Source organism: Carcharodon carcharias, chromosome 26 (genome assembly GCF_017639515.1).
Source record: "Carcharodon carcharias isolate sCarCar2 chromosome 26, sCarCar2.pri, whole genome shotgun sequence".
Taxonomy (NCBI): Eukaryota; Metazoa; Chordata; class Chondrichthyes; order Lamniformes; family Lamnidae; genus Carcharodon; species Carcharodon carcharias.
Genome location: NC_054492.1, coordinates 14,286,794 through 14,300,406, shown reverse-complemented (window position 1 = coordinate 14,300,406; position 13,613 = coordinate 14,286,794). Strand labels below are relative to the sequence as shown.

At 44.6% G+C, this 13,613-nt stretch overlaps 1 protein-coding gene across 3 annotated transcripts in view; it reads right to left on the bottom strand.

Annotated features, from left to right (window-relative positions):
* LOC121270006 (multiple C2 and transmembrane domain-containing protein 2-like) overlaps positions 1 to 13,613 on the bottom strand; it is a 483,534-nt gene that overhangs the window by 341,874 nt on the left and 128,047 nt on the right. For all 3 annotated transcript variants that reach the window (XM_041175251.1, XM_041175254.1, XM_041175252.1), the window contains exon 3: positions 2,883 to 2,945. In XM_041175251.1, the coding sequence (XP_041031185.1) occupies positions 2,883 to 2,945 (63 nt within the window). The remainder of the gene's footprint in view (positions 1 to 2,882; positions 2,946 to 13,613) is intronic.

The window sequence follows — 13,613 nt, the reverse complement described above, 5'->3', positions numbered from 1 at the left end:
TGACTGTTCGTCTGCTCCAAGGCTCAGTGCAAGTTGACAAAGCAGCTGTCAAACCGCTGGTCTGTGCCAACAGCTGAGGTCGCAGCAAATAATTTTAATCTTGAGAACGGTCCTCATGCACTTGTCACTTGTGAGTGCTCACAAACGCCTACAATCCTGAACACACTTGGCTGACAATGGCACCAGCAATCAACTCCAGTGTACCTGTTTGCCCCTGGATTTGCGCGATAGTTTTGAAATACCCCCGAGCCTGGATTTACCTTTCAGAAACCAAGGCCTGGAAGTTTCTTTACCGGCCGACAGCCCCCACCCCTCCCAAGCCAATGCCACACAGCCTCATTTGCACTGGAACAAAGGCTGGCATATCTTTTCCCCTCGGCATACCAGCCTGTTCATGCCACATCCTCGATAGGCTCAGGGTGCGGGATCCTGCCACGTTGGGAGGTCCAGCCTCCTCTGATGCAAGCACCCAGCAGAGACTCGGAGAAAAGTTCCCTCTTTACTGGGCCCTGTTGCAGCCCTAACACAGGTGTCATGTCCCAGTACGTTTGTGAACTTACAGCCAATACTTTATATTTTTAAAAAGTGAACCAAAGGTTGCAAAAGATGGCTGCCCGAGGGTCACCTGACTTCTCTTGTAGATTGAATCCAATGCCCCGTCTCAAGAGGGATCAAAAGGGCTGATGTTGTATCAATGCCTTTCCCGAAATTAATTCAAACAGGTCATTTCAAATTGAAGGGGTCATTCAAACACAAAGACACCGGCTGTCTCAAACTCTCAAGATGTCAAACAACAACACAGGATGTGTAATTAACAGGCCGCCCTTTTTTCAGAAAAAGGACTTTGAACTTGTATGAGTCATATGATGAGAAGACATCTGGCTGTCTACTGTAAAAATTCAGCAAGAAGCTGTTAGCAGAGAGAGCTCCACTTAATCAGCTGAAAGTCATCCAAGCAGCCAAGGTAATGAACAGCAATACCCTGAAAGTGGGAGAAGGATTCCCTCCAACTTGTTCCAACTTTCAACTTCATGGCATCAACTGAGAACCAACCTCCTCAAAATTTGAGTACAAGAAGCCTCGCAGCTTACTGAGAGTCCTCTGCTTTAAAAGGAGCTTCACTTTAAATAAAGCATTAACTTCATCTAAGAAACTACAGGCCTGCCACAAAAGAGCCTAGGTAAGCATAAGTTGTAACTGATCTGGAGAGGGGGGGGCGCAGTGATGGGCTTGATGTCCCCCCACCTCTCCCAAGGTCTGAGCAGGGTGACCTGCCGAGATTCCCCCATCCTGCTGCTGGCCTCAAAATTGGCCACTTAGTTGGCCTCAATGGGGGGCGAGGTCAGACAGGCTGTCATGGGCTTCACCTGCCCTCATAAAATTGTGGTGAGGTCGGGGCAGGTCGGAAAGCAGCGAGATGGTCACCCATGAATTTTCTGCCCCCACTGCCTGACAGCTGCTCCTCGTATCTAATGGATAGTCACTAAATGCAGATGTCGTTTTCCCTCAACACTAGCAGGTAGACACAAAGAAAAAGGACGTCTTTTAATATAAAGAAGTTACCATTGTACCCACAACTTAGCCAATCTTCAGCCACTCCAACAATCAGCCTATCCCCTTGCATAAATCAGACATGTTAATCCTCATAAAACAATCCCAATTCAGTTACATCCTCCCACTTACACCTCACACCCCAATGAAGATTTGAGGTCCTAGACCCAATGTAAATGAAAAGATTTTGGGGGTTGAATTGGCCTTTGGTGGCAACGCGTAATATGGCCAATAGCGAACGGGCAGCTTGTTTAACAATTCGACCAAGTTCCTTTTGTGCTTGTGTGCAAGAAAATTGGTCAGGTTGTGAAAACAGACTGTCAATTTGCTATCAGCCGTTTTCCATTATCAAAGAGCAATTAGACCCCCCCCCAGCCCAAGGACATAATCAGACTTCACTCCATCTCCCAATTGTCGCCTCAGTCATGCCTGACCCAGGCCGCGTGCTTTCCTGCTCCCTCTCTCCTTTCGCTCTCAACCCCAGGATGCAATCTATGTGTTCAGTCCCTTCGTCAATTCCCACCCTGGGCAGGCCTTGGCCTGTGCCACTTAACAACAATAACTTATATTTATATAGCACCTTTCACATAATGGAACATCCCAAGGTGCTTCACAAGAGCATTATAAAACATAATTGTATATTGGGTCAGATGACCAAAAGTTAAAGAGGTGGGTTTTAAGGACTGTCTCAAAGACGAAACGAGGTAGAGGTGCGGAGAGGTGAATGGAGGGTACTCCAGAGCATGGGGTTAGGTAACTGAAGTCACAGCCAGAATTAAAATTGGCAGCTCACAAGTGGCCAGAATGAGAAGAGTGCTGATATCCTGGAGGAATATGGGGTTGAAGCAGCAAAACAAGGATGAAAATCTTAAAATCAAGATGACCTGGGACCAATATAGGTCAGTGAGCAGAGCAATGATAGGGGAACGGGACAGTACCTTCTTTCCTAGCCCAGGCAGACCCAGGAATTCACACTCAGTCCCTTTTTCCGCATTTTCCCTCAAACAGGCCTTGGACTGTTCGAATCAGTCTCTCCCCTCAATGCTCTCTCTAAGCCACGTGCATGTGAACATGCAACAACCCAGAAGCTACCACACAGTTTTTCTTAATCTAATAGATTGTTTTATCTAAAATCTCATAGCCAAATTATTAGGACCGCATCAAATTTGACAACTTAGAGGAAATATTAACTCATTTAAATTATTAAAATAGTGTTGAGAGGAATTTGATACGAGCGGATTAACCATCTGTCCAAGTAACATCATTCTCAGTTTGTTCTAAGCTAAGGAGCCCTTCAACTCTTGACCGATTAAAAATTATTATTCACATACCGCTTCGTCAAAGAACTGTGAACTCTGCGACGAGTCTAGGTCAGTGCTTTCACTGAGATATTCCTGAAAGATAAAATGTTCAGTTTAGTCACATGAAGGAGTTCAGAGTAAGCATTTTTCATCAGCATTGAGTGCAATAAAAGAGAGAGAGATAAAAGCATTAAGATAATAAATAGATTATTGAAGAAGATATAGATTTGGGGATTCAATGTGTTTTTTTTTAATCGTGAGAATTATGGGATACATTTTACCAAGCAACTACATTAGACCAGGAGTTTATTGATTCATATGAGCATGCAAATTAGGATCAGGAGTAGGCCATTCAGCCCCACGAGCCTGTTCTGCTATTTGATAAGATCGTGGCTGATCGGATTGTGGCCTCCACTTTCCTCTACCCTTTTGACTCCCTTGTCAGTCAAGAATCGAACTCTGCCTTAAATATATTTCATGACCCTGCCTGCACCTGGGGAAGAGAGTTCCATAGACTCACGGCCGTCTGAGAGAAAGAATTTCTCCTCATCTCCATCTTAAATGGTAGGCCCCTTATTTTTAAGCTGTGTCCCCAAATTCTAGTCTCTCTCACACGGGGAAACATCCTTTCAGCATCCACCCTGTGAAGATTTGATTTGTCCACTTTTTAAGAATGTAGTTTTGTAAAAATATAGCTGTGATTGAAACAATCTGACACTCAATAAAAATGTAACTACAACTGATACAAAAAATGTAAAATACTGAATGCCAATATGCAGCCTGCTTAACAGGAGAACACTGAACTATCTAATAGTAAATGCTAAGACCAGTATAGTGATGTCATTGCCCCAAGATACCAGGTGCAGTATAAAAGCAGCCATATGGATCCCAGTCCTGCATCCCAACAAGTCTCTGATGTGAATGTTTAGTGCAGTGGACCATAATCAGGTATTCAAGGTCAGGACAAACCATCTGTATAACAGCATAGTAATAGCAGAGTGTAGGCACAAGACTAGGTCAATCAGCCCCGCCAAGCTTGCTTGTTCACTTAATTAATCCATGGTTGATCTGCACCTCAATACCATTTACCTGCCATTCCTCCTTATCCTTGCCCAACAAAAATCTACCCAGCTCCAGTTTTGAACGTTTCAACTGACGCCCAGAATCCAAAACCTTTTGGGGGAGAGTTCCACACTTGCACTACCTTTTGTGTGAAGAACTGCTCCCCAATTTCACTCCAGGACAACCTGGCTACAATTTGAACATTATTATCCTCTTGCTCCAGATTGCCCCCATCAGAGGGAAAAAAATTAAAGACTTGCATTTACGTAGCACTTTTCACGATCACCGGGCACCTCAAAGACCTTTACAGCCAATGAAGCACTTTTAAAGTCTAGTCACCGTCATACTGAAGGAAATGCGGCAGTCAATTTGCGCACAGCAAGCTCCCACAAACAGCAGATAATCTGGGCTTTTTTGTGACGTTGATTGAGGGAAAAATATTGGGCAGGACACAAGGGGATAACTCCTCGGCTCTTCTTCAAAATAGTGTCATGAGATCTTTTTACACTCACCCGAGCCAGCAGATGGAGCCTCAAATTTAACATCTCAACCCAAAAGATGGCACCTCCCTCAGTACTGCACTGGAATGTCAGCCTTGATATTCGTGCTAAAGTCCTAGAGTGCAAATTGAACCCAGGAATTTATGATTCAGAGTTGAGAGTGTTGCCAACTAAGCCACGACTGTCACTCAAAAACTTTCTCTTTCCAATCAACCTTTGGGCCGGTAGGGGGGGGAACTTCTGCAATGTACAGATTGACATACAACTGCACTCTATTTTCAGTGAGCTCTCTCATCTTGAACAACCTATGTCAACTCCACCAAGCAGTAATTCTGTACCGCATGGTCTGTGCACAACACAGGTTAAATCCATTCCAATTCATGTCAAGGAATAAAATAATGCAACCATTTCAGGAAACAATTAACCATGAGTGTTTATATTCTTCCAGTGCTCGGCCATTTTTTTTTTAAATTAAAAAAAGCAACCAGTTCACAAATACTATCAAAATATCAACCTTTGTTTGTGCCAAAGAATACCTTTGGTACCTAATAGTGTCTTGCATTTAGTTATAATGGTTGTGTAAGGACTAGTAATATAGAGGAACAGACTAACAACACCTTTAAAACCCATGACCACCATCTAGAAGGACAAGGGCAGCCGATAGATGGGAACACCACCACCTGGAAGTTCCCCTCCAAGCCACTCACCATCCTGAGTTGGAAATATATCGCCGTTCCTTCACCGGCGCTGGGTCAAAATCCTGGAACTCCCTTCCTAACAGCACTATGGGTGTACCTACACCACAGGGACTGCAGTGGTTCAACCCAGCAGCTCACCACCATCTTCACTGAAGTCAGTGTCCAGTGGCGTACCACAGGGATCTGTGCTGGGTCCCCTATTATTTGTCATTTATATCAATGACATAGATGACTATGTGGGGGGTAGGATTAGTAAGTTTGCAGATGACACAAATGGTTAACAGTGAGGTTGAGTATCTTGGGCTACATGAAGATATAGACAGGATGGTCAAATGGGCAGATAAGTGGCAGATGGAATTTAAACCTGAAAAGTGAGAGGTGATGCACTTTGGAAGGAGTAATTTGACAAGGAAGTATTCAATGAATGGCATGACACTAGGAAGTTCTGAGGAACAAAGGGACCTTGGCATGTGTGTCCATAGATCTCTGAAGGCAGAGGGGCGTGTTGGTGGAGTGGTGAAAAAGGCATTTGGGACACTTGCCTTTATCAATCGAGGCACAGGTTACAAAAGTAGAGAGAGATCATTTTGGAGTTGTATAGAACCTTGGTGAGGCCACAGCTGGAGTACTGTGTGCAGTTCTGGTCGCCACATTATAGGAAGGATGTGATTGCACTGGAGAGGGTACAGAAGAGATTCACCAGGATGTTGCCTGGGATGAAATATTTAAGTTATGAAGAGAGGTTGGATAGACTTGGGTTGTTTTCATTGGAGCAGAGAAGACTGAGGGGCAACCTGATCGAGGTGTACAAGATTATGAGGGGCATGGACAGGGAGCAGATGTTCCCCTTAGCTGAAGGGTCAGTCACGAGGGGACATAAGTTCAAGGTGAGGGGCAGGAGGTTTAGGGGGGATGTGAGGAAAAACAATTTTACCCAGAGGGTGGTGATGGTCTGGAATGCACTGTCTGGGAGGATGGTAGAGGTGGGTTGCCTCACACCTTTTCAAAAGTTCTGATGAAAAGTCATACAGACTCGAAACGTTAACTGTGTTCCTCTCCACAGATGCTGTCAGACCTGCTGAGTTTTTCCAGTTATTTTTGTTTTTGTTTCAGATTTCCAGCATCCACAGTATTTTGCTTTTATCCTTTAAAAAGTACCTGGATAAGCACTTGGCATGTCGTAACATTCAAGGCCAAGGGCCAAGTGCTGGTAAATGGGATTAGGTAGGTAGGTCAGCTGTTTCTCACGTGTCGGTGCAGCCTTGATGGGCCGAAGGGCCTCTTCTGCACTGTGTGATTCTGTGATTCTCAAGGGCAACTAGGGGATGGGCAATAAATGCTGGCCCAGCCAGCGATGCCCACGTCCCATGAATGAATTTTTAAAAAGTCACACCAGAACAGTTTGAGAAGTTGGATCCAGCTTAGAAAAAATTCTGGTGCCTGTAAAAGGGATAGTGAAGCTATTAAAATGTCTTAAAAACTCAAATAGATCATCATGTCCTTCAGGAAAGGCAACCTGCTGTCCTTGCTCCAGTCTTGCCCGTTATGTGACTCCAGTTCCATGTCAATATGGTTGGCTCTGAAATGCTTCCCAATCTACCAAGTCCATCATAAAATCAGAGCCAGGCCACTTAGCAGCAAAATCACAAAATACCTTCCCACACAGAAGCAGTGGACATCTAGAACTTCCCTCCCCCACCCCCAAAAGGCTGTGGATGTGTCAATCAAAATCTTTAATGGTCGCTTGTGTTCCTACGAGAGGTGACCAAAAGATAGATGTAATTAGATTTATTTTAAGGACTATTAAACCCCAACAAGGGTTCAAGCAATAGATGCCAGCCTTGCCAGTGATGCCCACATCCCAAGGGTGAACAATAGAAAAAGAACAATGATTGAAGATATAACACAAGACTATTCTTCAGCGTGAAAGTGCAGGGGAGACACCATTACAATCAACCTCTAAAGAAACAGGATGACTTCTCGGATGCCACCTGAGTTCTGAAGCAACAAGATGCTACAAGTTGCTCATCTTCTGTTCTACTTCCCCAAAGCAACACTCAGGAGCTGATTAAAAAAATGCACTTTCTTGCCATCAGCAAAGAAAGACTGAGGCGTGCAGGGCTAAGTGTGGAGGCAGGGAACATCAGAATCACCATAATTCTGACAGCTGTTAATACAATCTGCTTCAGCATTTATTAACACCTACGCTAACTGGAATACCCACTTCTTGCAGGATCAAGGCAAAAATGGATTCAGATGAGCTGAAATAACCCCTGGGATAATCTTAAAGTTATTCTTCGTTAGAAACTAATTCCTTTTGACAGCTGTAATTTTAACAGCCTAGAAATTGTCAGCTCACAGCATTTGGGAGAGTTTTGAGAGTGGATCTTGTCAAATTGATCAGATTTGAACAACACTTGCCTTCTGCACTTTTCTACAGTTTACGTGATTGAGAAAGAGATTACCAGATTCCAGCATAACTTTGCCAACCAGAGCACTATCCAGGTTGACCAACTGTCCTTTTTTTTAAAAGACAGGATTGTCCCATAAATTTGTCCATTGCCCCTTATTGCTTCTTCTCGGGACTATATTTGGGCTGTATTTCTAAAGTTATTTGCGCAAACACACTCCCGCCATCAGCCACAAGATAGAGTTACATTGGAGTCATGCATCTGTGCGGCAGCCATCTTTGAGGGGGCAATGTGAAGCAAGACAAATGTGCAGCCACCATCTTTATAGGGGGCAATGTGCTGCAGGGCGAATGTACAGCCACCATCTTTATAGGGGGCAATGTGCAGCAAGGTAAATGTCAGCCACCCTGAGCGAGGAAGCTGGGTGTGAGGGGCTTCACCATGTCTTCTATTAATAAGGAGTATGGAGAGCTTAACTGAAACCAACATAAGTATGTGAAATAATAAGTTTTATAAATTACTTTGAAGCACTATATGTGTCGTACCTTTGTAGTTACAGAAGACTGCTTTCAAAGCTCATTAAGGGCGCATACCGCATCACCCCAGTGAAAATGTCCCTTATTTAAGTTCATAACGGTCATCATGTTCTAGCTGCACGGTCCATGATGTTCATGGTATCTTAAAGACATACATTTTAATACCTTCACCATCTAGGTCCGACTCTCTGGAATTCCCTCCCTAAGCCCCTCCATTTAAACCCTGCCTCTTCTCCTTAATGTCATTCATTAAAATCCATCTCTTTAAATCAGGCGTTTGGTTACCTCTCATAGGAACATGGGTCAGTTAAAATCTTTAATGGCTGACTCAGAATCCACAACATATGGGCATAGAGTTCAATTTCAACTGCTTGTGCGTGGAACAATGTTTTGTTATTTCACTGCTAAATGGCATGGCTTTAATTTCATTAGGTTCCAGTTTTGTTGCCCATTTTGCCCAGGCCTCTGAGACATGTTGTGACATTTTTTGGGGTGTGGGGAGATAGTTCTGGAGACAGAAGTTCCATCCTTTCCAGGTTTTTTTTTTCTCTGCTGGTTATGGGTTGTGGAGGTCTGGTGGCACAGTGGGGAGTGTCCCTGCCCCTGGGCCAGAAGCTCTGGGACTTGATGGCTAAGGAAGGTGCGTTCAGAACACAGCCAAACAGGTTGATTATCAATTTGCAAATCCTTCCAACATTCCTATGTTAAGTGTGAGAGTGTCTCCTGCTCAGCCACACTTGATGCGGAGTGGCATCCCTCAAGCTATAGCCTCTGGCAACCTATTCCAGGAGAAACTAGCTGTGGAAACAGAGATAAGCGTATGCTTCGCCTGTCTCACGTGCCCCAAGATGTGGCAACCCTTCTAAGTCTAAGGTTATGGGTCATCTATCACTCCCTCTTAAACATTCAACCTATTCAATGTAGCAACAGGAGAAGGACACTATGCCTAACATTTCATATTTACTGCAGCTTTCTATTTTTTACTTCATTCCCTGTCCTTTTTCCGCATCTCTAAACACGCTTACTTCCCACTTAAATGTCTATCTACCTTTCAAACATCTCAATCGATTTTACATCTGGGATAACGTACTCCACGTTCTCACAACCCACTGTGTGATTTTACTATTTTGGTAGTAACTATTTTGGCTGAAAGTTTTCAATTATATCCCCATGTACCGATTCACCTGTTACAGGGAAGAATCAGACCATATCCACCCTGTCAAAATCCTTCATGATTTATCTTGATCAGGTTGCTCCTTAGCCTCCTCATCTCCAGAGCTTTCTAAGTTTCTTATCATAGTTCAGACCCTCAGCCCAGATGCTGATGGATCGTGCATGGGCTTTCACCAGGACTGTGGCCTTAAGATGGGACACCCAACCACAACAGAATATTTCCAAATGAAGTCCAACCAATCTTCTGCATATCTCCAATAGCATATTTTTCTTTCAAATTAACTCACAAGATTTGGACATTGCTGGCTAAGCCAGCATTTGTTGCCCATTCCTAACTGCCCTTGAGGAAGTGGTAGTGAGCCACCTTCTTAAACTGCTGCAGTCCATGTGGTGTAGGTACACTCACAGTGCTGTTAGGGAGTTCCAGAATTTTGACCCAGCGACAGTGAAGAAATAATGATTTAGTTCCAAGTCAGGATGGTGTGTCACTTTGAAGGGAACTTGGAAGTGATGATGTTCCTATGCACCTATTTCTTTTCCTTCTAGGCTGTGAAGAATTAAGTTTGGGAGGTGTTGTCGAAAAAGCCTTGGTGAGTTGATGCAGCGCACTCTGTAGACATGGTGCACTGGTGGTGGAGGGAGTGAAAGTTTAAGGTGGCAGATGAGCTGATCAAATGGATTTTCCGTTCTATAACTCGTGATGACGCTTAGTGATCCATTTATTGTCCTGCATACTTTTTGCATCAAGAGATTCTGTTAACCCATGTACCTATATCCTAAATCTCTGATCACCAAGCCCCATCCCCAGACCTCCCGATTTACATTGTCTGCAAGATTGGGAATGAGTGGACAAAGCTTCATGTCTGCTCTTCCTACAAGAATTGATTTTCCAAACCTTTGCACACCACAAAGTAGTTCACAAGCCGCGAGAAAATTATGGGACTGCTGTGTCCATGCATTGTGGGTTTATCCCCATTCCAGAACTTGAGCACATAATCTTCACTGGCACTTGAGTGCAGTACTGAGAGACGTCCGTATTGTCAGAGATGTCATCCTTCACAATCAGGAGGTCCCATTCGCCAGTTCAAGGAAAGACCCTTAAGCAGTTTTACAAAAAAAATAAAGAACAGGATATTTCTCCCAGTGCCCTGACCACTTTCATCCTCACAAATTCAGAGATCACCTTTGGTATTCTCTCCAGCATATTGGCACTGCTCAGCCCCATCAGGAATGGTGCCCGCATATCATTCCACATCAGCAGGACAGACGCAGCAGAGGTGGTGGCATAGTGGTAACAGTCGGGAAGGAGTTGCCCTGGGAGTCCTCAACATCAACTCCAGACCCCATGAAGTCTCATGGCGTCAAGTCAAACATGGCCAAGGAAATCTCCTTCTGATTACCACCTAACGCTCCCCACCCCCGGCCCCCCATCCCTCAGCTGATGAATCAGGGCTCCTCCATGTTGAACACCACTTGGAGGAAGCACTGAAGGTGGCAAGGGTGCAGAATGTACTCTGGGTTGAAGACTTCAATGTCCATCACCACGAGTGGCTCAGTAGCGCCACTACTGACCGAGCTGCTGAGTCCTAAAGGACATAGCTGCTAGACTGAACCTGTGGCAGGTGGTGAGCAGACCAACAAGAGGGAAAAACATACTTGACCTCATCCTCACCAACCTGCCTACCACAGATGCATCTCTCCATGACAGTATCAGCAGGAGTGACTACCTCACAGTCCTTGTGGAAATGAAGTCTTGTTTTCACATTGAAGATACCCTCCATCGTGTTGTGTGGCACTACTACCATGCTAAATGGGATAGATTTCAAACAGATCCAGCAAGTTAAGACTGAGCAATAATGGGAGGAGCTGTGGGCCAACATCAGCAGCAGAATGCTATTCAAACACAATCTGTAAGCTCATGGGCCGGGATATCCCCGACTCTACCATTACCATCAAGCCAGGGGATTAACCCTGGTTCAATGAAGAGTGCAGGAGAGCATGCCAGGAGCAGCACCAGGCATACCCAAAAATGAGATGAGATGTCAAACTGGTGAAGCTACAACTCAGGACTACTTGTGTGCCAAACAGCATAAGCAGCAAGTGATAGAACAAAAACAGAACCCGGAAAAACTCAGCAGGTCCGGCAGCATAGGCGGAGAAGAAAAGAGTTGACGTTTCGAGTCCTCATGACCCTTCGACAGAACTGAGCGAGCCCACAACCAACAGATCAGATCTAAGCTCTGCAGTCCTGCCACATCCAGTCATGAATGGCGGTGGACAATGAAACAACTTCCATGAGGATGAGGCTCCATAAATATTCCCATCCTCAATGAAGGGGGAGCCCAGCACATCAGTGCAAAACATCAGGTAGGAGCATTTGCTACAATTTTCAGCCAGAAGTGCCAAGTGGATGATCCATCTCGGCCTCCTTCGGAGGTCCTCAGCAGATATCAGTCTTCAGCCAATTCGATTCACTCCACATGATATCAAGGGCTGAAGGCACAGGATATTGCAAAGATTATGGGCCCTGGCAACATTCTGGCAACAGCACTGAAGATTTGTGCTCCAGAAATTGCCGTGCCCCTAGCCAAACTCTTGCAGTACAGCTACAACACTGGCATCTACCCGGCTATGTGGAAAATTGCCCAGGTGTATCCTGTACTCAAAAACCAGGACAAATCCGATCCGGCCAATTACCGCCCATCAGTCTAGTCTCCATCATCAGCAGAGTAAGAGAAGGGGTCATTAACAGTGCTATCAAGCGGCATTTGCTTAGCAATAATCTGCACAGTGACGCCCAGTTTGGGTTCCACCAGGGCCACTCAGCTCCTGACCTCATTACATCCTTGGTTCAAACATGGACAAAAGAGCTGAATTCCAGAGGTGAGGTGAAAGTGACTGCCCTTGACATCAAGGATGCATCTGACCGAGTGTGGCAACAAGGCACCCTAGCAAGACTGGAGTCAATGGAAATCAGGGGGGAAACTCTCCACTGCTTGGAGTCATACCTAGCACAAAAGGAAGATGATTGTGGTTGTTGGAGGTCAATTGTCTCACTTCCAGGACATCACTGCAGGAGTTCTTCAGGGTAGTGTCCCAGGCCCAACCATCTTCAGCTGCTCCATCAATGATCTTCCTTCCATTATAAGGTCAGAAGTGGGGATGTTCACTGATGATTGCACAATGTTCAGCACCATTCACCATGACTCAGACACTGAAGTAGTCCATGTCCAAATGCAGCAAGACCTGGACAATATCCAGGCTTAAGCCAACAAGTGGCAAGTAATATTCACACAACACAAGTGCCAGGCAATAACCTTCTCCATCAAGAGAAAATCTCACCATCACTGCTTGGCATTCAATTGCCATCGCTGAATCCCCCACTATCAACATCCTGGGGGTTACCATTGACCAGAAACTGAACTGAACTAGCTACATAAATACTGTGGTTACAATTGCAGGTCAGAGGCTAGGAATTCTGTGGCGAGTAACTCATCTCCTTACTCCCCAAAGCCTGTCCACCATCAACAAGGCACAAGTCAGGAGTATGATAGGATGCTCTCCACTTGCCTGGATGAGTGTAGCTCCAACAACACTCAAGAAGTTTGACACAATCCAGGTCAAAGCAGCCTGCTTGATTGGCACCTCATCCACAAGCATTCACTCCTTCCACCATTGATGCACAGTGGCAGCAGTGTGTACCTTCTACAAGATGCTCTGCAGTAACCCACCAACCCTTCTTGGGCAGCATCTTCCAAACCCACAACCGCTACCATCTCGAAAGACAATGGCAGCGGACACATAAGAACACCACTTCATGGAAGTTCCCCTCCTGTGACAAAGTTTAATAATTTTCAAAATATTTTCCTGATTTATTGTGAAGTTGGTCTATGGGTGTGATTAAGTTGGATCTGCCTGTGAGATTTAATTACATTTGAAGTCAAGTCGACTGCAAGCTTGAAATCATCAAAAGAAGCTAAGTGCTTGACATGCTAATAAGTAAACCTGGATGCTGGCTTAGCATGTAAGGTGTGAAGGCATTTTTGGATTTCAAAGGGATATTAGTCTGTTTAACAATGAGCCAGATAAGCAAGGCTAAACAGTATGTTTATTTTTCTCAAAGGTTACTGACAATATTGGCAACATGAAAGTGTTTATGTCATGAGGAAGATACAGTTTCAAAGGCATATGGAACAAAGAATTTAAATATTAAAAATATAGAAACATATATAAAGGGGAATGAAAGGTTATGTGGGAGAAAACCATGTAAGATCTAACAGAAGTATGTGAAACAGCCTTCAAGAAGCCTCCAGCCATGTCTGTTATGTAACAAAACCGAAGTTGAGGAAAAGCCATTTAGCATTCCACTGTCAAGTGGGTA